We start from the raw sequence: 27,556 nt of genomic DNA, 5'->3' as shown, positions 1-27,556 counted from the left end.
ATGAAACCTTAATTTAATCCATGGGAACCACCTGAGGTACCAGCAGGCGTTCACTGGGAGCTAGTCTGGGTTGGTTTTCACTAGGAGCTAGTTGGGTTCGGTGTTTACTAGGAGCTAGTCTGGGTTCGGTGTTTAAACAAGGAGCTAGTCTGGTGTTCACTAGGATCTGGTCTGGGTTGGTGTTGAAACTAGGAGCTAATCTGGTGTTTAAATTAGGAGCTAGTCTGGTGTTATGAAGAAACTAGTCTGGCAAGTGCTTGAAGATACTTTTATATTACATACGTCTTTAAGATCACAGGGTCTCACCTGTATTTCATTTTGGGTACAGCAAACATAACACTTTTCTGAAAAACATGCACAGATAATCCAGATGGTGGGGTATCAGAGAGAGAGGACAGAGTGGGGTATTTGAGAGACGGGGCAGATAACGGGGTATCAGAGGAAGGACAGATAATGGGGTATCGGAGAGGAAAGATGGTGGGGTATCAGAGAGAGAGGACAGAGTGGGGTATTAGAGAGAGCGGACAGAAAACGGGGTATCAGAGAGAAAGGACAAATAGCGAGAAAGAAGGGACAGGTTTGTCAATATATAAAATATACAATACAGTGGAGGAGAGTCAAACTCTAATACCCCATTGAGCAAGGCACATTTAGGTAATGTCTGATCATTATAGGCAGCTCCCAGTATAACCAGTAGCAGACTGTGATTATACCGAGCAGCCCCCAGATTAACCAGTTGCAGACTGGTTTAAGTGTGCGATGGCGGAGATGATGATGGCGATGGGTGTGTAGTGACGGTTTTGGAGTGTGAAATGAGTCTGCTTCATATTGCACATCGGGGGGTGGGGGTTAGGGGGGGGGGGGATAGTAGCCAGGGACAGAGGAGTGGGCTCGGTGGGAGCTGTGAGGTCCCTTCCTGCCGTGGGTTACTCGGTGGTCAAGGTGCCCAGGTCCAGCTGGTCCTTGCGGCGGCGCTGCTGGCTGAGCAGGGAGCTGAAGGGGTAGAGCTTGGCCTTGGCGGCGTACAGCTGCCCGGCGATGTCCACCTCGTAGTCCCCGCGGGTCACAAAGTCTGCGGCCAGGCCCCCGGGGGTCTCCACGAAGCCCAGGCACACGTGGCGCTCCAGGGTGTAGCTGTAGGCGCTGGAGGTGGTGGCGCCCACCATCTCCTTGTTCCGGAGGATGGGCTCCCCCCACCAGGGCCACAGGTCCAGCTCCGTGTCGTGCTCCTCCAGCACCAGCATCACGAAGCGTCGCGCCACGCCCTCCTGCCGCTGCCGCAGCAGCGCCTCGCGCCCCACGAAGTCCATGTCCTGGAGGGGGGTTGAGACGGGACACTGGTAACCAGGGGGACGGGTGTATGATGGTGTGGACTACACGGTTACCATGGTGACTAGAATATGAGGGTGTGGACTACACGGTTACCATGGTGACTATAATACGAGGGTGTGGACTACACGGTTACCATGGTGACTATAATACGAGGGTGTGGAATACCCGGTTACCATGGTGACTATAATATGCTGGTGTAGACTTCACGGTTACCATGGTGACTATAATATGAGGGTGCGGACCAGGCTGTAAACTTTTGTGACCAGACAGTAACCGTTGGAACTATATTATGATGGTGTGGCACAGGACGTAACCATGGTGACAATAATAAGATGGCGGTTTCCTGGCGATAGCCTTGGTGACTATGACATGATGGTGGTGACTATGATAAGAGGGGGGTGAACAGGCAGTAATCAGGGTGACTATAATAGGAGAGTGTGGATCAGAGAGTAACCATGGTGACTATTAAATGATGGTGGGGACTATGACATGACGGTGGCGACCAGGCCGTAACCATGGAGACTATAATATGATTGCGTGGCCCAGGCCCTAACCACGTTAAAAATAATATGATGGTGGTTTCCTGGCGATAGCTTTGGTGACTTTAATGTGATGGTAGTGAGGCCTTAACCATGGTAACAATAATAAGATGGTGGTGACCAGGCAGTCATCGTGGTGGCTATTGTAGGATAGTGTGGAACAGAGAGTAACCACGGTGACTATGATATGACGGTGGTGACCGGGCCACAAGTAAGGAGTCTCACCGAGTCGAGCTTGACTCTGAACTCGCGGCCGCACTCCAGGGGCGTGGTGAAGGAGTCCAGGTCCTGACCCCAGAAGGCGAAGAACTTCTCGATGCGGAGGCTCCTCAGGGCGTAGTAGCCGGCGTTACGCACGCCGTACTTCTGGCCCACCGACATGACCTCGTTGTAGACATGGAGCGCATACTGGGGGAGAGAGGCCGAGGGATGAAGCTCCAGACGGTGTCTGTGTGTGTGAATATATATGTAAAGTATATATATTTATTTACCTCAATGGGGATGTAGAGCATGAAGCCTGGTTCCCCGGTGTGCGTCATACTCATCACTCTGATCCCGTTGGCGTAGCCCACGCTCATTTCCTACACACACACAATTAATATCCATTACATACATTATGTTTATGGTGGTTAATAATGATTACTATAGTAACAATGATAATACTTGAATATTATAAAATAATAATAATATGAATAAATAATGATGGTTAATATAGTAATAATGATTATTATACGATAATATTATTCTCAAAATAATAATATTAATTCATAATGCAGCAAGAGTTAGCAATCTTTTAAAGAAACCCACACCACCTCTACCAACAAATTACCTTTTTACAATATGACGTCAATTCACGTCATCTGCATTAAATTTGACAGAAAACATGGGCTACTATTAGCCTTATATATTATAACATAGGTTTGGATGTCAATGGTAGTCTATGGTAATCTATACCTTTCAAAACACGTAGGAGGTCTATGGTTATCTATGGTCATCTATACCTTGCAGAACATGGAGGGAAAGTGATCAGGCGTCATGGAAACGTAGGACAGCTCAGCCAGGATGTCTGTGGCCCGGGGACCAATCAGATTGAGAGCTGAAGGACAGAGCATGAAGTGAGTGCAGCCCATGCAATATAATGGGTTACTAACAAATAACAGTGAAATTACTGATAAACGTCAAAATGATTGAAAGAATCAACGAATAATAATTATTGCACAATATAGACATGTAAAGTACCACCTTAATAAAACAATCCTCCAATTGATAAGGAAATGGGAATAAGAGATCAAAGTTCAAAGTTCAGCGAATCATTACTTCAGGAACTAATCTGTGTGATGAAATGTTAAATATTTGTTAAATATGAGTCAATTATGTGTTAATATATTTTGTTCTTGTTGTGTTCTTGATTTCTTGATATGATTGTTTCGTACCTATGCCAGCCACCAATCTAAAGCAGTATTTCTCACACATACTCGGGCAGCTCCTTTAAAGAAAAAATAAAATGGTCCGAGAGAACAATGCCATCCAAGGGCGTGTATTTTACTTATATCCTACCATAGTCGCAACATGTTCTCATTAAAGTGTTTGTGAATCCCCTGTTTCAGCCGGAATTCAAACACAATGAGATAAATAAAAAACATGTTTTTGGCTGGGAGCTCTATGGAGGAGGGGGTATGTCATCACAATGTTTACGACCCACGGCAACTTTGTGATACTTTATAAGTACAGTTGTTGTGTATGAGCAGTATAATGACCATTGTTGTGTACGAAATGTGCCACATACTACACAAAGGGAACCATAACCCGCCCTTGGACTTGAACATACAACTTAACCGCTGGTCGGAAAGAGCTTCACCCATCCACACACACCCTGTCTTTGTCGACACAATCAATAACAACCACCGCCCAGATAGAGCTACAGATAACCACACACACCTCACCACCGGTGTCCCTTCATTGAGAAGTTAAAGAGTATACTAACAGGCACGCAAAGAACGGGACCTGAGCAGAGTGGAATGTTCACCAACTGGATGGCAGAGACAAGAATTTAACTCCAGCTTTCTCCACATTACGTCTTAGCCATATTTCCGTGATCATGATAAAATGGCACACCATGGCTATGTTGTCTTCAAAATGGCTATGTTGAAGATCATTTAAGATATTATCAAGTTTAAAACAAAACAAAAAAAAAAGATTTGGCAGTGATCTAGACTGACCGGTGTACTTCCAGGACACGTCCTCTAGGTGGAGCTGTGGGTCGTTGGGCATGTGTTTCTTCATCCAGGACCAGCAGTGGACCTGCTGGTCACTCGGGGAGATGACGAAGAAGCTGAGGAACACAAGCAGTCAGTTGATTCCACGACTCTAGAATAAAGACAAGATGTATAAGTAGAAGTACTGATTTATTTTCATTGAGATGTTTCTATTTATTTGTGTGTTAGTAGTCATTATCTTCATTTCATTAATGAAGAAGGGGATAATGAGTACTTTTATACCAGAATAGAAGATATATCTGTACCACCTATACTGACTTGTGTACTCAGTACTTATATATCTTTATTTGTTTACTTGCGTGATATAGTTTAAAAGTAGCCATTATCCTCATTATATTAATGAGGTAGGGGATAATGAGTAGTTTTCTAAGTACTATAACAGGTCCTACCTGTTTTTGCTGAGGCGCACCACGCTGCAGTCGTTCTCGTAGCCTCCCCTCTCGTTCAGCATGCCAGTGTGGACCATGTGACCCACGGGGACGTCCACGTCGTTGGCACACAGGAACTGGAGGTAGTCCAGGGCCTGGTCCCCTGTGGACTACACACACACATAGACACTAATTAATCTCTCTCTCTCTCTCTCTCTCAGGGGAGGTGAGAGGAGGAGGTATCGGGTGGAGGAAAAGGAAGAGGGTAGAGGAGAAGGTGGTAAAGGAGGAGGTTTAAATCAAAGAGCAGGAGGTTGTTAAGGAGGTAGAGGGTAGTGGGGGAGGTATAGATTAAGGGAGGATGTGGTGAAGGAGGAGTTACAGCGTTCTCACCGTCAGCTCAAACTTGGTGAAGGAGGACATGTCGATGACACAGACTGCCTCCTTACAGCACTTGACCTCTGACCCCACCAGGTCAAACCAGTCGGGTTTATAGAAGGTCTTACTGTGGTCCAGAGACAGCAGATCTACACACATAGACACAAACACACACACATGCACACACGGACACAGGTCAGGCTTCCTGGTTTCATCGAGGTGGAAATGCTAGTGAGATAAAGCGTCGCGTTGCTGCTGTTGAGCTACAGTTTGAGTTTACTAGATAATTATCTCGTAATTGTGACATAAAGACCTCGTAATTATGAGATAATTATCTCGTAATTAGGCAAGGCAACTTTATTTATATAGCACTTTTCATACACAAGTTAGACTCAAAGTGCTTCACATATAAACATTGTCATACAATTAAATAAAATAATAGGTAAGTAAAAGAAAAACATATGCAAAAAAATAAAAGTTAAAAAGGCATTTTAGTATTAAAATAGAAAATAAAGGCAAAGTTAAAAAAGCTTTTTAGAAATTGCAATGTATTTAAGATTTAGCAGAAAGCTATAGCAAACATAAAAGTATTCAGGAAATAAAGATCTCGTAATTATGAGATATTTTCTCATAATTATGAGATCTTTGTCATAATTACGATATAACCTGATTTTGTGATGTGAATGCAATGCGCCACCGTAGTAAATCACTCCAAAAATAAAATAAAAAATAAATAAAATAAAAATCGGCCGATGCCGATACACGTAAAAAACGCAAATATCGATATATCGGTCGATCACTAATATAGAGCAAAGAAGGATCTGCTCTAGAGCTACAGGAGGAGGAGCTGTTATAGAAGTTTGAGGAGAAGGTGATGCAGAGCTAGGAGCAGGTTCTATAAAGCAACACGAGGAGGTACAGAGCTACAGTGGGAGGGGGTGTTATAGAGATAGGAGCAGGTTCTATAAAGCAACACGAGGAGGTACAGAGCTACAGTGGGAGGGGGTGTTATAGAGATAGGATGAGGTTAGTGTTCCCCCCAGAAAATGTCTTAGTCAAGGTGGTCAAGGAGGAGGGGGGGGGTGAAGGGGTCTTCAGTGAGGGTTTCAGTTCGCAATAATATAAACAACCACTTGATGCCGGCGTTTCAATTCCATTCAAAAAGCTTTATGGCACGACTATTGTTTTGAACAGTATTACCGATGCATTATTTATCGTTATGTTTTGTACTTGATGGTAGTATGTTTTCATTCCCTACGAGAGTTTTGTACTTTGTTATTGTATGATAATATATATATTCAAACACATTTCTTTTACACATGGGTAGTCAAGGCGGGGCCCTACTGTTGTTAAGGCCTTAACCCTACAGTGCTGGGGGAAACAATGCACCTGGTGCTATAGAGCTGGGAGGAAGTGCTTTACCTTTCCCGGCAGGGACAAAGTACTTTGGTCTCTCGAAGCCGTGCTTCTCCATCCAGCGCGCCCCCTGGGTGTCCAGCCGGTCATACAGAGGACTGGTCCTCAGCTGGCGCCCCGTCTGGTAGTCCCAGCGGGGAACCTTCAGCTCATACAGAAGGGCTGACAGACAGACAGACAGACAGACAGACAGACAGACAGACAGACAGACAGACAGACAGACAGACAGACAGAGAGACAGACAGACAGAGAGACAGGTAGGTTGAGACTATAGTTGGGTCGTACCACCTTCACACACAAAGTGAACTGAACAAGATAAGATAAGATAGACACTTTATTGATCCCTTGGGAATGCTCAAGGGATCAATAAAGTAAGAAAAACACAAGCTAGTGAACAAGTGTTCACTTGTTCACGGTGTTCACGGTATTAAAAATCCCCCCAATATAGTCTCCCAAAGTCTTATAGAGTCTTTCAGAGTATTGTAGAGTAGTAAAGTCTCCCATAGTATTTTAGAGTTAATATAGTCTCCCAGAGTATTCTAGAGGAAGAAGAGGACGAGACTCACGCATGACCTCCATCACCCGATGTCTGAGGAAGGTGCGACTGCTCTGCAGATTGCCAAACCTCTTAATGTCCAGGGGCCACACGTTAGCTGTAGGGTAGCCGTACACCATCCACTCTGCAAGGTACCTGGAAAGATTAATAAAGGTCATATTAGAACCATACCCCATTCGCTCTTCTAAATGTGCTTATTAGTTATAAACTAGGAAGCGTAACTAGAGTAAGAAACTAGGATATGTTTAGTAATAAACTGGGATATGTAACTAGAGTTGTAAACTAGGATGTGTTACAAGAGTAATAAACAAGGATGTGTTGAGTAATAAACTAGGATGTGTTACTAGAGTATCAAACAGGATATGTTTATAAATAACTGTGTTAAGTCATCAATAGGATGTGTGACTAGAGTAATAAGCCAGGACGTGTTTGGTAATAAAAAAGGATGTGTTACTGGAGTGTTAAACTAGGATATGTTTATAAAAGATCTGCGTTAAGTAATCAATAGGCTGTGTGACTAGCGTAATAAGCTAGGACGTGTTTGGTTATAAACTAGGATGTGTAACTAGAGTATCAAACTAGGATATGTTTATGAATAACTGTGTTAAGTAATCAATAGGATGTGTGACTAGCGTAATAAGCCAGGACGTGTTTGGTTATAAACTAGGATGCGAGGGGGTAAATAAGGAGGTGTTACCTGCCCGCGCCCCCAGCCAGTGCCAGGCCAGAGGAGTTCATACCAGCCAGGACGAAGTAACCGTGCACCCCGGGGGTCTCCCCCATCAGGCAGCGCATGTCTGGGGTGAAGGACTCTGGACAGTTGACCAGCTGCTGGATCTCTTCTGACTCCAGCTGTGGCATCCGCCTCAGCAATGCACTTAGCATGGGTTCTAGTGGGAGGAGGAGGGGTTATAATAAACCACCCTGTATCAATACAATAGCACATTTACATACGCAATAGCACCCCTAAAGGAGCCCTGAGGTAAAGGTCAGAGGTCAGCAACTAGTGTAGAGGTCAAAGGTTAGACATCTCCCCTAGTGTAAAGGTCAGAGGTCAAATGCTAGTGTAGTGATCTGTTCCTAGTGTAGAGGTCAGCTCCCAGTGTAGAGTACAGTGATCTGTTCCTAGTGTAGAGGTCAGCTCCCAGTGTAGAGTACAGTGATCTGTTCCAAGTGTAGAGGTCAGAGGTCAGCTCCCAGTGTAGAGTACAGTGATCTGTTCCTAGTGTAGAGGTCAGCTCCCAGTGTAGAGTACAGTGATCTGTTCCTAGTGTAGAGGTCAGAGGTCAGCTCCCAGTGTAGAGTACAGTGATCTGTTCCTAGTGTAGAGGTCAGAGGTCAGCTCCCAGTGTAGAGTACAGTGATCTGTTCCTAGTGTAGAGGTCAGAGGTCAGCTCCCAGTGTAGAGTACAGTGATCTGTTCCTAGTGTAGAGGTCAGAGGTCAGCTCCCAGTGTAGAGTACAGTGATCTCTTCCTAGTGTAGAGGTCAGAGGTGTGATGAGCTCATGTGCTGTACCGAAGTGGTCCCAATCCTCCTGCATGTTCTGGACCTCCAGCTGGTTCCGTCCCTCCGTGAAGATCGGTTTAGGATTCTTCTCAAAACCCCCCGAGAGAACGCCTCCCTGCCAGGGACGCACATAGATCCTCCCGTCCATATCCATCACCACTAGGGACACAGAGAGACATAGAACCATTAGTAGGGACACAGAGAGACATAGATCCATCACCACTAGGGACACAGAGAGACATAGAGCCATCACCACTAGGGACACAGAGAGACATAGATCCATCACCACTAGGGACACAGAGAGACATAGAGCCATCACCACTAGGGACACAGAGAGACATAGATCCATCATCACTAGGGACACAGAGAGACATAGATCCATCACCACTAGGGACACAGAGAGACATAGATCCATAAACACTAGAGAAACAAACAAGACATAGAGACAGAGCGAGACAGAGAGACATAGATCCATCACCACCAGAGAAACAGACAGACATAGAGACAGAGAGACATAGATCCATTACCACCAGAGAAACAGATATAGAAACAGAGGGAGACAGAGAGACATGGATCCATTACCACTAGTCATAAAAAGACGGAGAGACAGAGAAGCAGAGAGAGAGAGAGAGAGACAGAGAGATAGAAGTGAGAGGGGAGGGTGCGTATGATGTAAGAGACCTGGTGTGTTGGATGGGAGCGGCTGCTTCAGAGGCTTGCTGAGGAGGTAGAAATGTTCACAACCATGAAGAGGAATGGAAACCTTCACCTCACTGGCCTGGCCCAGCTCATATCCCCACTGGAACACATTTAAGCATATATAGTATACAATATTATATACAGTATATGGGTTAAGGTTAACCCTAAACCTAACCCTATATAATATGGATAGATATATTATATATTATACATGTTATTTTAATTAAACTACTATATTTAATTATTCATATGAAATAAATTGCACAAAAATGACTAGATATTATTAGGTAAGTGCTGCAAGGCAGTTTATGATCTTCTCAGGCTTTATTATTTTATTTTTTTATATTTATATTATTATTATTCCAAAACTGCTATCGATCTCCTCCCAAAAATGTTCCCTTAAAGACTCCATTAACAGTATAACCTTTCAGACAAGAACCTGTCGCACTGGAACCTGTCAAAGAAGAACATGTCCGTCTAGCAAATGTCACACTACAACCTCACTTGTCCTTATACGACCTGTCAAGAGTACAATCTGTCACACTACAACCTCACCTGTCACCATGGAACCACATGCAAACCTCACCTGTTACACAAGAATCTCATTAGAAACCGACGTTTCTAAGAACATCACTAGAACGTACCCTGTCACACTAAAACCCAGCTAGAAGCTATCGGACGAGAACTACACTAAACATGTCAGACTAGGACTTCAGTAGAACCTCAAGTATCACATTATAACCTCATGAGAAGCTCACCTGTCCCGCACAGTTGACAAAGTATTCACAGCTGATTGGGCCGCGGTCCGTCTCCACTGCGGTCACGTGACCTTTCTCCACCAGGACCTGCTGAACAGTGGTCCTCTCCAGAATCTGAACGCCTGTACACACACACACACACACACACACTTAAGTAAGAAACTCATCTAAAAATATATGAATAATACTTGTATCATGATTTTAGCAAAGAAAATAAAATTAATAAATATGGGACTCGGGGTGGGATTCTGTGGGACAGCAGTCTTTTTAGGTCCGGTCTGGGTCAAAAAGTCCCGGACCTGGTGGTCAATGGTGATCCTTGATGGAGCTGAATGTAGCTGTAAGCCTAATGCTGGAGCTAGAGTGGATAGATTCACATTGTCTCGAGCCTCAAGACCAATCAGGGGCAAAACTCTCCTAGCAAAGCTGGATCCACAGTTTCTATGGACAATATGTCTTTATTTAAAAAACAAATGTATAAATAATATTGAAATCGATTTGCTTAGTTTACTTCAGCCCAACTAGTCACTGCCAGCGGATCAACCAATCAGACGGAGCCTTTTGAGCCCCAGACAGACCTTGTCCTGCAGCGGATACAGCCAAGGCTCGGTTGACATCGGGTGGGGAGACGACAGCGTCTCCGGGGAGGTGCAGCGCCCCCACCAGGTCATGGATGTTCACCAGAGAGTGGAGCTTAGAAATCTCCTTTGGCTTTATAATGCTGCAGTTAATGCCCATAACCCTTGGGAGAGAGAGAGATAAAGAAAGAAATCCTCCATATTGTAAATACTATGTATTTTTGTGTTATCTGTTTATAGGAGATACTGTTATTTTTATAATATTGCGTTTTATACCTATATAATACTATATACCCAACCTTTTTATTTATTGTTCACCTGCTTTGGCAACGCAAATGTCTATTTCTCAGGACAATAAAACTTTTATTTTATTTTAATTGAATAAAGAGAGACAGAGAGAGATAGACAGACAGACAGACAGAAACAGAGAGACAGAGATCATGTCCAAATAGTCCTCATCAGGTCAGTTGGGATACCTGCCATGTATTTTTTCTTTCTTACCTGAGTCTCGACGCCAGGCGCTTCAGAGACAAGAAGCGGTCTTGATTCTGAGCAAGGCAAAGAGAGCCGGTCTTTACATAACCTGAAAGACACAAAACATCAGGGTTACCCTGTAGAGTATACTTATGTTGATTGGTGTTAAGGAAATGTTTCTATGGTAACAGGGTGTTGTTGAGTTGTTACTATGGTAACAGGTTGTTGTTAAGATATGTTGCTATGGTAACAGGGTGTGAGGGAGTTGTAACTATGGTACCAGGGTGTTGTTAAGAGGTCTTACTAATGGATGTTTTAGAAGGTGTCGCAATGGTCACAGGGCGTTGTTAAGGGGTGTTACTATGGTAACAGGGAGTTGTTAAGAGGTGTTACTATGGTAACAGGGAGTTGTTAAGAGGTTTTACTAGTTAAGTTAAGTTAAAGCTTTTTATTGTCCCCTAAGGGCGATTTTGTTTGCAGCAAGACATCAATAAACAACATAGGACAGAAAGTACCACATGACAGACCAAACACACATGCAGATATTAAAGATAGTGCAGAGTGTATACAGGCATGCTGATAAGCATGCCTGTATACTAGGGTAACCGGAGGTGTTACTAAAGGAGAAGCAAACCCTTAAAGGGGACATATTATGGCCCCGTTTTTTTTATTATTTTTTTATTTGTATTATTTTTGTAGCTTTAAACACAGCCCCTTGATAAATTGAATTACTAACTGTACATTAAAAAGTATTTCTGCTCAATTTAAAAGGTTGAATCTCCTCGTGACTGAATGTTTGTACATCGCGCAGGCTGTATGCGCGCAGGCTTGATGCGCTTCACTTTTTTCTGTGGAGAACCAGCGCCTTGAATATTTACTACAGCGTTTCTACAGCTTGATGCGGTTTCGCAATGACTCCGTCTTTACGGAGATATTCCTGAGACGCATTAAAACGAAACTGGATCGTTTTCGCCCGTTTCGGCTCTGTGTGGATGGGGCCTATACCACCAGTTGTGATTATGATTAGCCTTACAAGCAGTTTCGAAAATCATCTATCCAGCACAGATCTAGGTGGACACGCCCACTAGTGATGTCATAAGGGCAGATTTTCGAAACAGCTTGTAAGGCTAATCAAACTCACACCTTGTGGTATAATATGTCCCCTTTGAAACTACTTATTTTGGATTAACTGTGAAATCTCTTGAAATGCTGTTACGGCCACTGTTTGTTTGTTGCTGCCTTCTTGTTTCCCCTCTTATGTGCAGGTGCGAGTCATTAACAACTCATCATCATCCCGCCTCTACCAACCAGCTTCCACCAATCACCTCATCAGTTTCCAGCCAGGGGAGGCCTGCCACACGCATAAAAGCCAGTTTAACTTGTCCCTTATCCTCTCTCCTTTTTGTCCCGTTTGTGGACTGGTTTTGCTGTGGCATGGTTAGAGCATTTTGATATATACATATCTAAGAGATATACATATATTGTCCCCTAGTTTTCCTTTCTCCCCCTGCTTGCACCAATTGTGACCCCCTTTGTTAGTTCCCCCATGTTTTTTTGTCTTTGTGGTTGCCTTGGGACAGGTAAGACAGAGGCCTCTATACATTTACACGTAGTGCTCTTCTTTGTTAGTAACACTAGGCTAGGAGTGTTGCTACCCGCTGTACTTTTGGCTTAGTTTAGTTAGGTTAGCGGACGTGTGGTCCGCTGTATTAGCAGTTAGCTTAGCTTGTTGGGTTCTTTTCTTTGGCAACACTCAAGTACCAAGGCCCGCTGGTTTTGTCGTATGTTACTGTTGTTTTTGTAATCGGCCCCATTAAACCTATGTTCAACCTTATCCGTTGCTGTTGTCATTCCTTTATTGTTTCACTCACCAATAGTTTCTTCATTTACACCCATAACCCGGTTAATTTTAACATCCGTTACCTCCCTCGCTACCCCTGGACAGTGGGAGTTGTAACAAACGCAAAAAGGTTTTAGAAATGTAGGATAAGATTGAAATTGCCCTCTGTTAGCCACCCGTCACTAGCACTGGCAGAAATGTCAGGAACATCAATTAAATGTTATGGCTATACCTCTCAAATCTAATGGTAGTGGGAGGCAGCTTAATTAGTGAGTGACAGTGAAAGAACAGTGAAAGTAGGCAGGGACTAGCTCAGAAGAGGGTGGTTGGTTTTCCTGTTAACTTTTTTTTTTTTAAGGTAACGGGGTGTCTCACTATCATAACAGGTACCTGTGTTGACTCCAGTCTCCTCCTCCAGCTGCTGGTAAAGGCTGTTGGAGTAGTCTGCCATTTGGCTCTCGATGGAGATGGCCTTAGCCACGCTGACGATACCAGCACACATTCGGGTGGTCCCGGCTCCCAGCCTGTGTAATAACCATAACTTAACCATATATAATCATAATCACAATTGGAATAATAACTATAACTACAACCATAACTATAATCATTACCATAGCTATAACTATAAATTAAGCTGTATGCCTTCGGAGACATTTAGGCTGTAGTGAAGCTCTGACGTAACACAGCAATCCTATGCGATTTTGTGGTTTTGCTTTCTGTCCTATAAAGTTACACTGTAGAAAACTGTTTGTTCATAAACGCTCAGACTACGATTCAGGCAGGGAAAGATATACACTATGATTGTTTTATTTCTTTATTTTTTTGGGCGAGATTTCGAACATTGAAATCTATTTGGGCAAGCCATATATATATAGATATAGATATAGATATATATCTCGCATGACAAAAATAAACTATCACCTCACCGTCCCTGCTCCAGCAGTAGGATGTCATTCCAGCCCAGTTTAGCCAAGTGATAGGCTACGGAGGTCCCCACAATGCCCCCCCCACAGATCACCACTTTGGCCTGGCTGGGCAGTGGGGGCTGGCTGTCCCCACTGACTGCCCTGCGATGGCTGGAAACCCTATGAAAGGCTCCCCCCTGGAGTTGCAGCAGCCTGGGGAGCATGGCAGGGGACAAGCCCCTACAGCCCCACACGCAGTTACGCATGGACCTGCTGGCACACATACGTTTAGTAATTTTTATGCGTTGTGATATACAGAACAGGCAGCTTTTGGGAGGCAATGGAATGCCAGTACAGCAACAGCTCTGTACAGCTTATGAGGTTTACTACTATAGCTAACACTAGTGATGGTTTGACTGCAGCTTACCATCCAGCTAACACTTAATGGTTTTACAGTTAACACTAGTCGTTGTTTATTTCAGCTTACCAGTTAACACTATTAATGGTTAACTACAGCTAACTAGCTTACACTATTAAGGGGTTTAACTACATCTAAACAGTTAACCGGCTAGCACTAGCAAGGGTTTAACAACAGTTAACAGGTTGCCCTATTAATGGCATCACTAGAAAATACCAGCTGGGCTAGTGCTAGTTAGCAGGCCTTTAGCTCAAGCGTTGCTAATGACCTCCGACCTTGAGCAGAACAATGGGGGTCAACCCGGAGGCTCTCTGCTCTGGGTCGTTGTTGGATAGTTTGTTAGTTACATTTGACTTATTTGTACGTGGCTAATGTATTGCTCACAGTTGCCACAGGTCAAGGCTTACAGCAACGTTAGCTTCAGGTTATTGTTTATACAGTAGACGTGTTTAATCATAAACGTTACTTTAATCACTGTGTGCTCGATCTGTTTTAAATGTATGCTCACCTTATCCACTTAATTCAGATGGGATATGTGGAACAATGATAAAATACCTTTAAAACATCAGCTCTGACAGCTAAGCTAATGTGCTAGCTGTTTACAACCATCCTCTTCTACTTCTTCTTGTGTTGCCTGCTCAGCTTCAGGGCGCACCAACGCCACTTCTGGTCTTGAAGGGAACTGAAGTCAACTCTAATAGATCTGACGTTAATTGGCATTCCTATTAAGTTGAGCGTTCACTGAACTTTTGCCCTCAGCATAGAATCATTGTGATATAGTTAGATGCTGCTCCAGCCCATGAATTTAGTAGTAGTACTACTAACTACCTAACCCTAACCCAAAAAAAAAAAAATGAATACATATTACTAAATGTTTTCTACACTTGTATAATTTGTATATTATTGAATTCAGATTACTCCGACAAAAATATGGATAATTAAGAGTCTGGAGTATAGCTTACACCTCAAGTAACAAGTGGTCCCTCGGAGGTAAATAAACCTAATGTAGGTAATGATCTTTTGAATTAAATTATTTGATGGTTATCCTGTCTTTCTACCCAACGACCGGAGTCATCCACAAGGCCAGGCAGGGCCTTGTGGATGACAATTAGATTGTAATGCTACTGGCTCTCCTTCTAATCCCTTCCCTGAAAGAATACTTATGGGGGTGGGGGGGATCCCAGGACCACCAAAGGGCCCTACGTTACCTGGGGCCACCAGAGGGCGCTGTGCCACCCTAGCCACCCAGAAGTGGGTAAAACTTCTTCAAATGAACTCCCTACTCTTTTTCCTCATAGCATACAAGACAGATAGCCCTGCTGTGATACATATATATACAGTATATATACCTACATAGATATATGGATACATAGATATATAGATATAGTTATACCTATAGGTCTAATGATATATATAGATAAGTATTCATTCAGGGATTAGAAGGAGAGCCAGAAGCTTTGCAATGTAATTGTGATCTGTCAACTTTTTTCCATACCCGTGACGTAGGCGCCGGGGCAGTCTCTTGAGCTGCTTCCTCCTTCAGAAGCAAACTTCCAGGGACAGACGAGCGTCGCAACAACGGGGAACTCCCACCACACCGGCGCATGCTGTCAGCCCACCTGGCGCAGGTAGACCAGATGGCTTCGGTCACTTGCAGGGTCCAGTACCTGGAGGACTCGGACCCCTTCGTGTGCACCAACTTCCCCGAGCCGCGGAGACCGCTTCAGATCGACCTGGACCAGAACCTGGCGCTCAGTGAGCTGATTGCGGGGATCCAGAGCCTTCTTGGGGCTCCTCTCAAAGTGAGTCCGGAGTTTGCCGACTGTCAGTCCCGCAGATACATATAACAACATGTTGCCTCTTACTGAAGACGGCAGCTTTTTTTTTGTTATCGCCTGATAACTTTATAGCTTTGATTCGTCTTTGGAAGTGATTTACTAACTACCATCGGGTAATCGTTGCTGCGAACTTTTTGGGGAAGGAAGGGGGTTGGGGGGGGCGATGGTGTGTTATTCATAATACATATTTCGCGAGAGAAAGGAGCTGTGCAACTAAAACCAACCCAGTACCAAGCTCTTAGATCAGAACTACTGTTCTGCTCCCCCTTATACCTCGGTTTGATCGGGACTACTGTTGGATCCGATGGGTCAGGGGGCAGGACTACTGTCCGACCCCCTAGGTCAGAACTGGAGGATTGTTTGATAGATATGCGGTGATGAGTCAATGCATGAATGATGATCCTCTAAACAGGAATCCACATGTCTTTCTTTGTTTCAGTTTTTCCTTCTAATTTCACACACACACACACACACACACACACACACACACACACACACACACACACACACACACACACACACACACACACACACACACACACACACACACACACACACACACACACACACAGGGAGGAAGGGCTGTTGACAGCAGATATAATGACAGGAAGCTAGAAGTCACAGTAAGACAGTTTGTGAAAATAAAAGACAAGTTATCCAGTGTCTTAAATAGTACTTCCTTGTTGTCCTAGTTAGGATATTGTGATTACCCGCCTACTAACACTCATCCCTATCTTCGTTGACTATTGAGTATGAAACATATACTACATACAATACAAGGATGAAAATGTATGTCACAAACCATTGTTTGGAGGTCGCTTTCTGATCATCTAATTTGATCTAGTCATAAAATCTGAAGGTCTTCTCGTGAGTTAGTCAACTACAGGTAACTAGCCATCATCTGGATTCTGGAGATCTTGTTGGTTAAAATGTCTTTAACTTGCTTCCAATTTTTCAATGAAACCTATATTCACTGGATCTGGTCTGTCTGTCTGTGTCCCAGGTGGAGGACAGTACCCTGCAGGTGTCTTCCAGGGGGAACTATGTGGACCTGGAGTGTTCTCTGGCGGAGCAGAGAGACGACCTGGGGAACTTCTACCAGGACATAGAGTAACTTACCCCCTTCCTCACAAACCAATCAAATTCAACCACTGTCCAACAAAGCAGTGAGACAGTTCTAACAGAGCAGTCAGACAGGTTGAACAGAATAGTGGGAGGGCTCTAACGGTAGTGAGACAGGTCTAACAGCAGTGAGACGGCTCTATCGTATTGAGACAGGTCTAATTGCAGTGAGACAGGTGTAATAGAGTAGTGAGACAGTGCTAACGACAGTTTGACGGGTCTAACAGCAGTAAGACCAGTCTCACAGTCACAGAGCAGTGAGACAGGAATTTCCGTGCAGTGAGACCGGTCAAACAGAGCAGTGAATAGGTCTTAAAGTAGTGAGACAGTTCTAACAGAGTGGTGAGACAGGTCTAACAGAGTGGTGAGACAGGTCTAACAGAGTGGTGAGACAGGTCTAACAGAGTGGTGAGACAGGTCTAACAGAGTGGTGAGACAGGTCTAACAGAGTGGTGAGACAGGTCTAACAGTGGTGAGACAGGTCTAACAGAGTGGTGAGACCGGTCTAACAGAGTAGTGAGACCGGTCTCAAAATAATGAGACAGGTCTTACAGCATTGAGAAAGTTCTAGGGTCTAGAAGTAGTGACACAGCAGGAAAATGTAGTTCTCCCGGGACGGTGTGTGTGGTACAATGATGTCACCACGAAAATCCTTTTCTTAAATTTTCCATTTATAGCCTAACATTTTCTCTTTACCACAATCTTCTCTCTCTCTCTTCTCTTTCGCTCTCTCTCTCCAGAAATGGGAAGAAGCCCATCCTGATTTTGCGGACTCTGCTATCTGTACGGGTGAACTGCATTCTGGGTAATTACTTTCTTTCTTGGATCTGGTGGAACATGTAACTACGCTTACAATGATGGAAAAATATCTGAAAGAACATGACTTACTACTACCTAACCCAAACCCATATTCTCAGAATATTTTTGCTTTAGTCCAATGGAATTTATTGAGTGTAAAGCTAAGGGTAAGATAAATTGGGAGGGGTTAGGTTTAGTAAGGAGTTATGGTCAGGGCTATTTAGGGTTGTGGGTGTGTAAGGGTTACCTAGGGTTAGGTTAGAAGAGTTATAGGCCTTTCACATCTGAACTCCGGATAAGTTCTGGAGAATCACGCTTGGAGATGATCAGGAGTTGCCCTTTCACACATGCAAGAGACAACAGGAGATAAGCTTCATCAGACATGTGACACATAATGAAGATACTTTGTGTACTTTAGGCGAGGGGTGGCGCCTGGGTAGCACGTGTAGGAGGCAGAAGGTGACGGGAAGAGTATGCAGCACAGTGTTTTGTCACAGTTTCAGTGTTTTGTTTACAACACATCGAAGATGGTGGTTGAGGGGACCCGCTCTCTGATGTTTTTTTAGGTGAAATGCATCCAGCATTTATTAAGACACATCCGCAATATAAACACAAGAGTGGAAAACAGAAAAAAGTCAGAACTCAAAATACAGGCGAGAAGAGCAAAGTACAAGGCTCCCTGTTTCGCACCAGTCGCATGATAGAAACGTCATCAACAGGGAACAATTCGCCAGGTAGGAAGCTATCTAACCTAACACGGGACTGCACTGGCCTTTCTCAGACTCCGACAGACTAGTTACAAAGAACCGGAGTACCACAGAGTTCTCCAGGACATGGGTCCTAGTACGCCCAGTTTACTGCAGGGGCCTTGGTTTTAGGATGGCATGTGCTTAGCTATTTCGGCTTCAGTTTGGAGCTCTTTTCAGGGCTACCCTTTGGGGCCAGATTCTTATCAGACCCGCCTCAAAAAAAAAAGGAGTGTCTAGCTGCCATGGTAGGAGGTGGTATGGGTACGTGTGTGGGCTTACAGGGGCTTTGGGTTGGTCAAGCCACGTCGCACCCCTTCGGTGGTTAAATTTTCCTCAGGGCTCGTGCCAGCGGAGGGAACGTATCCCTTCTGTTGTCCGGGGATGATTAGTGTTAGTAAGGGATATGGTTATGGCTGGTTGGAGTTACTTTGGAAGAGTTTGAGTGTGGTGGGGGGAATTGCAGGCTCTTATCTTCTAAGACATGGAGGCAGAAACAAGCTACTTCAACATCATTAGCACAAACAGGAAATACCACGGCCAGCACATCGCACAACTTCCTGGCACTATAGGATAGCTGACCTGTCTGCCTGTTTGTCTCGCTCTTTGGGTATTAGTGTAGAATGTTGCATGTTTATTTCGAACTCTGAGTCACACACGTGACACACATTACCCACTAACACACTACATACACTACTCACTACTGCACACACCACTAGCACACACCTATGCATGTATACACACACTCAAACACTAAAAACACACGCTGTAGGAGACGCACTCAGAACAAATCACATGAGGTGGATCACACACTGGCAGTGTTGTGTGTACCCAGCTGTCGGATGTCTGAGTCATGCTCTATTAGTGACCCAAAGACACAACAGATTCAGATATCATGAGGTCATCAGAACCACACGCGAATACTACAAATACAACATCAGTTTATTTATATAGTAAACTGCAACCTTGTGTGTGCGTGCATGCGTGCGTGCGTGCATGTCTGCGCGCGCGTGCATGTGATGAAAGTAAGCAGAACTGTTTTGATTGTTCTGAAAGTTCGTTCTAAATATGTGATGGATGGAAACTAGCAATTAGTTCTAAATATTAGATAGAAAATAGAAGTTAATTCTAAATATTTGGGAGATAGAAACTCCATAACTTGGGGTTATGGCGCGGCCATAGGCGTAACGTCACTTATGTCACTACTGCGCTTTTGCGTAACTTACGGGAGATCGAAAAAAAACGAAACAACAAAATACATTGAGCAGCTACTTGTGCGTTCGCCACCTGTAGAGAAAAGGTAAATGTAGCCGGAGCAGAAGAAAATGTTTTTCTTTCGAAAAAGTGGCAACAAGATGTGCCGTGGCTCGAAACGAATGATAAGCGCAATGAAATGTGCGCTCATGTGCGCTGTGCACTGCGCACACACTGGAGAACTGCGCAAAATCAGCTGATCGCAACGTTAATTTTGTCAGATAATCAAACGCTCCGTGGTTGAGCTGCTGCAGTTTGATAAAAAGAAAGGTGACGCAAAAAAACTCTGTGAAACTGGGTACGTTTCATAAGAGCCGATGTTACGTGTGGAGCTATGTCTGGGGTGCGTACCAAACACCATTTTCTCCTGGTACTCAACTGAGTAACTCTATAAAGAACTTATGTGCACCCCTGGTAATAGATATGTATTAAATGTATACTAGATATTAGTTTGACATATGTTGTAGAATTAACGAGAAGTAAGATCTATATATATGGTAGATAGAAACTATCAGCAGCATTGTGAATGTGTTCCGCTGAACAGGATGTATGCAGCCATTGACTGGGATGCTTCTTTGACCCTTGACACCTATATCCTGTGTGTAGGGCATTTAGCAGACGCTTTTATCCAAAGACATACAATTGTCAGAAGAAAGTAAAACAACATCGCTGTCGGTACAGTAAGGATGTGCATAGAACAAGTGTCAAGCACTTACACTTGCTAGGTTAACCCATTCCCATCCGACCAGATAGCTAGGATAAGACGCTACGCAATGCCTAGTTCTATTTTCAAGTGCCAGGACGTAAAACATACAATAAGTGTGTACATTTAGTGCCAGGACGTACAACATACAACAAGTGTGTAAGAGGGTTGTTTTCAGGAGGAGAAGGGGTGGTGGGGGGTAAGGAGGTAGGCTATGCAGAGTCCAGGTTAACTCTGAAAAAGTGAGTCTTGAATCTCTGGTGGAAGCTGGTAAGTGTCTCCTGACATCGACAGGGAGCTCGCAACATTGGGATGCCAAAACAAAGAAGAATTGTGACTTTGTTGTTTGACCTTTGCTTGCTCTGAGTGGTGTGTGTGTGTGTGTGTGTGTGTGTGTGTGTGTGTGTGTGTGTGTGTGTGTGTGTGTGTGTGTGTGTGTGTGTGTGTGTGTGTGTGTGTGTGTGTGTGTGTGTGTGTGTGTGTGTGTGTGTGTTGTATAATGTGTCTTGATGAGTATCTCTGTATTTTCATATAGAGAAGCTGTATCGATGTGTATTGGATCTCTATGTAATGTTTTACAGAGAGGCTGTATAGTGTGTATTGATGGGTCTGTGTATATCTGTGTGTTTTCATATAGAGAAACTGTATAACTCTCAAGGCCCGGAGCTTCGGCGCGCTCTCTTCTCTCTCAAGCAACTCTTCCAGGTGAGACAGGAAGGCCTTCCTGCTTCACTACTTCCTCTTCCTGTCGGATATAATTCAATGTTACTATGGTCCTCAGTGTGGCTGGCTCTAGGCTAGTATTCTAGTGGTACAATTATCTAACATTGTAATCGCATAGTCTACTAATGTAGGCTAATAGTTTATTCGTAGTATTAATTAGTACTAATATTATAAAGGTGTCGGCAAGTAGGTCTCATAATTTAGTCTACTCTCTCAACGCTACTCGACTAGAAGTCGAGTAGGTTTGAATAATAGTTTTATGTAGTAATGTAGTCTAAAAGACTGAGTGGCGAAGGTTATAGTCTTATAATATAGTCTAATCGTCTCATAGTCTAGAAGTTTAATGGTGTGTAGTATAATAGTTAAGACAACTCTAGGCTAGGAGTCTACTGCCAGTTTTCCATTAAACTACACTGGCCTGGCCCGACTCGGTTCGACTCTGCAGCAGCCAAGTATGGCTGGGATTTGCATCTCTATCACACCCGGGATACCCACTTGAACTGATGACCTGCTTTTCTTGAGTCGATGACACAACAACGCACCACTTTTATTGCATTTTTTGTTTTATTTTAAAGCCTACCATAAAGTTGGAGATTTAAGAGACATTCAATATATTTGGGTTTCGGACAGATGGGACAGACACAATCATAGCAGCGATGAGGAATTCAGTTTGACGTTTTCAGTTTGAATATCCTTAAACAAAATCTCTGGCTGCGCTTCTATTCAAACCGGATAAAGACTCATACTCTCCGTGCATGAAGTTGCGTCTCATACACAAGACACACAGTTTATTGTATTTTTAAGGACTCTAGGACAGTAGTCTAATAGTTTAGTAGTCTATAGTCTAATAATCGAGTAGTCTAACTGTCAAATAATGCAGTCTAATAATAATATTCTACAACACTGAGATTCTACATTCTATATTCTAAGATTCTGAACTTCTACAAACCTCTAACCCCTGGTTCTTGAGTCTATAACTAGGGGTTAGATGTTTTATACAGGGGTTAGCAAAAGTAATCTGTTGTCAACAACCATTTATAAAATGGCAAACGCCTCAGAACATAAGGAGGATATTTGTAAGTGTTATGCAAGAAAATCTCTTCTCTGAACAGAGGCTTCTCTCTTTCTTTCTCTCGCTCTACCCGCAGTCCCATACCTATGAAGCTCTCTCTAATTCTCTAACCCTTTAAAGGAACACAATGGCAATATATATAGAGGTATACCTATTTATATAAAGATATCTCTATCTCTATATCTATCGTAACTGGGAACCTGTTGTCCGACTCGTTAAAGTGGTTTACTGCTTCCCTTCAGCTTTCTGCAGGGGTATAAATAGCGTGTTCATCCATGTCCTATTTAAGTAAGTAAGTAAGTAAGTAAGTTTTATTTATAGAGCACATATACACACAGCATACACTGACCAAAGTGCTGTACAATAAGATAAAAATAATAATGATAATTAAAAATAACAATAATAATAATTATAATTATAATAATAAATAAAGAGTTTTAAGTGTCCTCTCATGCAACAAAAAGAGACTTGTTACATCTTGTAACAACGTTAAGATCTTGTTAGCCTCTTCTACCTTAGTAAAGATTGTGACATAGAACCAAACCCTGGCACCCCAAGCAATGGGGTGCAAACCAACATTGCAGTAGGAACCGTGTGTTCACTGTCCGCTTTTCAAGGCTGTCTGATTAGTATTGTTGTCTCATCGGATAAATAGCTGCAGGATTGTGCATCGGCAATCTATAACGAGGAAAGAATAATTTCCGTGCAAGGGCTTGCTCTCACCAGGCTAGGTGGTGTTGTTGTTGATGATGATGATGATGATGATGATGATGATGATGTTTTCACAGGACGATGAGGATCTTGTCCCAGAGTTTGTGGTCTCAGAGGGCCTCACCTGCTTCATCAAGGTCGGAGCGGAAGCTGACCACAACTACCAGAACTACATCCTCAGAGGTATCACTAACTAATCCTAACTACATCCTCAGAGGTATCACTAACTAACCCTAACTACATCAGAGGTATCACTAACCCTAACTACATCAGAGGTATCACTAACCCTAACTACATCCTCAGAGGTATCACTCATCATCTGTTCTGAGCCAGGTCATGCTGTCTGTCTGTCTGTCTGTCTGTCTGTCTGTCTGTCTGTCTGTCTGTCTGTCTGTCTGTCTGTCTGTCTGTCTGTCTGTCTGTCTGTCTGTCTGTCTGTCTGTCTGTCTGTCTGTCTGTCTGTCTGTCTGTCTGTCTGTCTGTCTCTGTCTCTGTCTCTGTCTCTGTCTCTCTCTGTCTCTCTGTCTCTCTGTCTCTCTGTCTCTCTGTCTCTCTCTCTCTCATTCAGATCATGCTGTCTGTCTGTCTTAGCTTTGAGTCAGATCATGCTGTTTGTGGATGGGATGAACGGGGTGATTGGCCACAATCAGACCGTCCAGTGGCTCTACACTCTGACAGGAAGTCTGGTGAGTTCTACTTCCTCCCATGACAACAGCATGTGTTAAGATTAGGGTCTTGTGTTCTGTGTTAGGGGTGTTGGGGTTAGGATCAAGTGTACTCTGTTGGGGTTAGGGTCTAGTGTTCTGTATAAGGGTTAGGGTCTAGTGTTCTGTCTAAGGGTTAGGGTCTAGTGTTCTGTGTAAGGGTTAGGGTCTAGTGTTCTGTATAAGGGTTATGGTCTAGTGTTCTGTATAAGGGTTAGGGTCTAGTGTTCTGTATAAGGGTTAGGGTCTAGTGTTCTGTATAAGGGTTAGGGTCTAGTGTTCTGTATAAGGGTTAGGGTCTAGTGTTCTGTATAAGGGTTAGGGTCTAGTGTTCTGTATAAGGGTTAGGGTCTAGTGTTCTGTATAAGGGTTAGGGTCTAGTGTTCTGTGATGGGGTTAGGGTCGAGTTTGAGAACCGTGGTCCTAGTGGACAGAGCCGTTATGACAGTGTCTATGTGTTGTCAGTCTCGCCTGGTGGTGAAGACAGCCCTGAAGCTGCTCATCGTGTTCGTAGAATACAACGAGTCCAACAGTCCCCTGCTCATCACAGCCGTCAACACAGTGGACAACAAGAGAGGTTTCTTATCCCTTTGCTTTTTAAATGGTTGTCTTTCCGTCTTATTTTGGTAACAACAGTATTTCCGTACAGTGGGGTAACTTTCGGAAATACAGAAACAATGCAGAGTTAACGGAAATATAAATTTTGGTGTGTGTGTGTGTGTCCTAGATGTTGAGCCTTTTAGGTACGTGATGGACATCCTGGAGGAGAAGAACGGCTTTGACAATGAGCTCCTAATCTACACCATGACACTCCTCAACAAGGTACCAGTACTCCCACTATAACTCAGTCTAACTCCAGGTTTAACACCAAGTGTAGCCGGCAGTAATACTCATAGCATATCTCTTATAGTTTAAGTATAAAAAGTGTAACTCCCATTATAACTACCAGTTCAAATCCTATTATTACTCCCATTACATTTTCCTGTATATCTTCCAGTATATTTCAAAGTATAACTCCCAGTATATCTCCCAGTGTAACTCACCCTCATTCTAACTCTCATTCTAACTCCCGTTATCTCCCAGTGTGTCTCCCAGTTTAATTCATCATAATTCCTACTCTACCTCCAAGTATATCTCCTATTCTAACTCCCAGAATAATTCTCAATAAAACCAGTTTAACTCTCAATACAACTCCCAGTTTAACTCACAGCACAACTCAGTATATCTCCCAGTATAACCCCTGTTACTCCCAGTATATATATGCCAGTCTAACTTCCAGGGAAGCTCCCATTGACAACCAGTAGAAGACTCTGGCCGTACTGGGCAGCTCAGAGTGTCCACCAGTAGGAGAGACTGGTTGAACTGACAGTTCCCAGTGCAACCAGTACAACCAGTCTGTTTGTTGCAGACGGTGTCAGCGCTTCCGGACCAGGACTCCTTCTACGATGTGACGGACTCCCTGGAGCGTCTCGGCATGGAGAGGGTCATGCAGAAACACACCAGCAACAAAAGCCTTGAGCCGGAACTCCGGCAGCAGTTCACCATCTACGAGGTAACCCTCCCGAAGGCCGAACCGCGGAAGTCCTAGCCCTAACCCTAACCCTAGAGGTTAAAAGCCTGGAGGACCCATCCCTAAACCCTAGTGGTATAATCCCTGGAATTTCTAGTTATCTAATTTTTCCCAGAGGTCTGAACTAAGCAGGTCCCTAAACCCTAGAGGTCTTAAACCAGTGGCGTATATATCGACGGTGCAACCGGTGACCTGCACCGGGGCCCAGACGCCGTCAGGGGCCCATGGAGGAAGAATAAAAAAGTACCTGGGCTATCGCCTAGGGCGGAAAATGTGTCGGGGGCGCCCTCTGGTGGCGCCCTTAATTAATTAATTAAATTATACGAAAGAAGCAAAATGAAACCACACATGTTCCCAAATTGAACGGACAAGGGAGGGGGCGGGGGACTCAGTGTAAGGGCGCACTGAAACTGTAGTAAGCAGGACAACGGGACAAGCCCCCCTAAAACCTACAGGTCTTAACACGGGAGGTCCAAGCCCTTGTGGTCTAGACTCTGAACCGGGTTAGTTTGTATAACCGCAAAGGTTAGTTAGTCTATCAGCAGCATTAGTGTACCAGCAGGGTTAGTTCGTTTACCAGTAGGGTTAGTAAGTGTACCTGCAGAGGTTGGTCAGTGACCTCTGATACTGTAATGCCGCCCCCTGCAGGCTGCTCTGAGGTACGAGGACGGAGACGTAGAAGATCTCTCACCTCAGCTCCGCAAGGAGCGCCGCAAGGTGTCCAGCGACCAGGAGGGGAGGAGGAGCAGGCGCACCTCGGCCCAGAACCTCCCGGACCTCCTCTCCCCCACCTCCTCGGACATCTCCTCCACCTCCCTCGGGGGGGGCAAGAGGAGCAGCGTTACCTCTGACCTCAGCACCCCCTCCCCTAGTTCCTCCCTGAGAGGATCTCCTCTGCCCCTCCTTCAGGCCGCCAACGGTACTGCAGCCTCACCCACCCTCACCCCGGAAGATCTGCCCCAGAGCCCGTAAGCCACCTCCCATCGTGTGTGTGTGTGTGTGTGTGTGTGTGTGTGTGTGTGTGTGTGTGTGTGTGTGTGTGTGTGTGTGTGTGTGTGTGTGTGTGTGTGTGTGTGTGTGTGTGTGTGTGTGTGTGTGTGTGTGTGTGTGTGAGAGAGAATCCAGTGTTGATTGTTGTTACTGCCACCTGCTGTTCCACCATGTGCAACTTGCAGAGAGACCTCAATAACACCAACCAGTACTGGCCACCATAAATGCTTAGTTATGGTTCCACGTCGTCACAACACAAGGGGGTTTACGGACCCTCACATCCTTGCGCCCCTCCTTGCGTCCAACGCAAGGGCCTGACGTGTGCCTCCCAAAAACTGTAACCTTGCATCGACGCAGAAGCAAGGGCTGGGATTGGTCTGCTCACTAAAACCTGACGCAGAACCAAAATAGGTTTGTGACTTTGTCGAAATGTCTGCGTGGTCAATGCGTCGCATCGACGTGGAACCGTAACTGAGCCTTTACTTGCTGCCCACTAACAGTGACCACTACCTACCGACCACTACTGTGTGTGTCTCTGTCTTTGTTTCTGTACCTCCATGGATCTCTCTCTTTCTCTCTCTCTCCCTCTCCCTCTCCCTGTCTCTGTCTGTCTCAATGTGTCACTCTGCTGGTGTGGTGTGTTTTCTACAAGGGGCCGGTCTTTTCTCAGCCACCACATGTCTGCAGGGCAGTCACGTCGCTCCAGGCTCTTCTCTAAGGCCGCCTCTGTCTCAGAACAACACTCTGAAGCTAGCAGGTCTGTAGCGCCACAAAGCTAACACCTAGCTAACAGCTTGCAGCACTGTAGTCTCACAAATCAGACTGTAGATTAACGTCTACATTCTGATGGCAGACGATCTGGCGGACATCTTGTGCTAAACGCTAGTCAAATGCTGGCTTACTACTAGCTATCGCCTCGCTAACATCTAGAGGACTTTTGGTCCAAAGTAAACAGCTGGCGGACATCTTGCTAACGACTGGCTAACACCTAACTAGCACCTAGCTGACATCCAGCTTAACTCCGGTGGACATCTGTTCCAAACAGCGAACGACTAGCTAGCTAGGGAGCATGTAGGGGTTAGAGAGTACTGAGACAGGTCATTAAGGAGGTCGGAGTTAGACAGTACAGAGACAGGTCATTAAGGCGGAGGTAGGGGTTAGAGTACTGAGACAGGTCATTATGGAGGAGGTCGGGGTAAGACAGTACAGAGACGGGTCATTAAGGAGGAGGTTGGGGTTAGACAGTACTGAGACAGGTCCTTATAGAGGAGTTTGGGGTT

General features: G+C 44.5%; 2 protein-coding genes across 6 annotated transcripts in view; one reads left to right on the top strand and one right to left on the bottom strand.

Moving 5' to 3' along the window:
* Positions 1–235: 235 nt before the first annotated feature.
* pdpr (pyruvate dehydrogenase phosphatase regulatory subunit) lies at positions 236–14,703 on the bottom strand. Of its 2 annotated transcripts, none has more exons than XM_056607606.1 (18): positions 14,554–14,703; positions 13,649–13,900; positions 13,113–13,246; positions 10,910–10,991; positions 10,409–10,572; positions 9,831–9,952; positions 9,055–9,172; positions 8,383–8,532; positions 7,563–7,755; positions 6,876–7,000; positions 6,316–6,471; positions 4,909–5,042; positions 4,537–4,685; positions 4,091–4,203; positions 2,873–2,967; positions 2,363–2,452; positions 2,097–2,279; positions 236–1,313 (listed from the first exon to the last, which is right to left on the bottom strand). In XM_056607606.1, exons 2-18 carry the CDS (start codon positions 13,891–13,893, stop codon positions 927–929), a joined length of 2,640 nt encoding a protein of 879 aa, XP_056463581.1. In that variant the 5' UTR covers positions 13,894–13,900; positions 14,554–14,703; the 3' UTR covers positions 236–926. The 2 variants fall into 2 exon arrangements, with proteins under 2 accessions (XP_056463581.1, XP_056463580.1); XM_056607605.1 differs by having other exon boundaries at positions 13,649–13,897.
* Positions 14,704–15,344: 641 nt separating this feature from the next.
* The window catches only part of fhod1 (formin homology 2 domain containing 1), a 31,354-nt gene continuing 19,142 nt past the window's right edge, over positions 15,345–27,556 (top strand). For 3 of the 4 annotated variants that reach the window (XM_056607590.1, XM_056607588.1, XM_056607587.1), the window contains exons 1-11: positions 15,345–15,847; positions 16,887–16,993; positions 17,746–17,810; positions 21,144–21,211; positions 23,090–23,195; positions 23,604–23,698; positions 24,182–24,293; positions 24,444–24,538; positions 25,125–25,268; positions 25,935–26,254; positions 26,929–27,033. In XM_056607590.1, the coding sequence (XP_056463565.1) occupies positions 15,650–15,847; positions 16,887–16,993; positions 17,746–17,810; positions 21,144–21,211; positions 23,090–23,195; positions 23,604–23,698; positions 24,182–24,293; positions 24,444–24,538; positions 25,125–25,268; positions 25,935–26,254; positions 26,929–27,033 (1,415 nt within the window). In that variant the 5' untranslated portion in view covers positions 15,345–15,649. The remainder of the gene's footprint in view (positions 15,848–16,886; positions 16,994–17,745; positions 17,811–21,143; positions 21,212–23,089; positions 23,196–23,603; positions 23,699–24,181; positions 24,294–24,443; positions 24,539–25,124; positions 25,269–25,934; positions 26,255–26,928; positions 27,034–27,556) is intronic. The other variant, XM_056607591.1, reaches the window with a different exon arrangement.

This window comes from Gadus chalcogrammus, chromosome 14 (assembly GCF_026213295.1).
Source record: "Gadus chalcogrammus isolate NIFS_2021 chromosome 14, NIFS_Gcha_1.0, whole genome shotgun sequence".
In the NCBI taxonomy this organism is placed as follows: domain Eukaryota; kingdom Metazoa; phylum Chordata; class Actinopteri; order Gadiformes; family Gadidae; genus Gadus; species Gadus chalcogrammus.
This window is presented reverse-complemented; position numbering and strand designations above follow the sequence as displayed.

Excerpts from the sequence above, each read along its gene's own strand:
- pdpr (XM_056607606.1), bottom strand. The coding sequence starts at position 13,893 with ATGCGTAACTGCGTGTGGGGCTGTAGGGGCTTGTCCCCTGCCATGCTC. Across the intron at positions 8,533-9,054 it reads GCTCCCATCCAACACACCAG|TGGTGATGGATATGGACGGG; the intron begins GTCTCTTACATC and ends CTGTGTCCCTAG. Across the intron at positions 4,204-4,536 it reads GTGCGCCTCAGCAAAAACAG|CTTCTTCGTCATCTCCCCGA; the intron begins GTAGGACCTGTT and ends TGTGTTCCTCAG.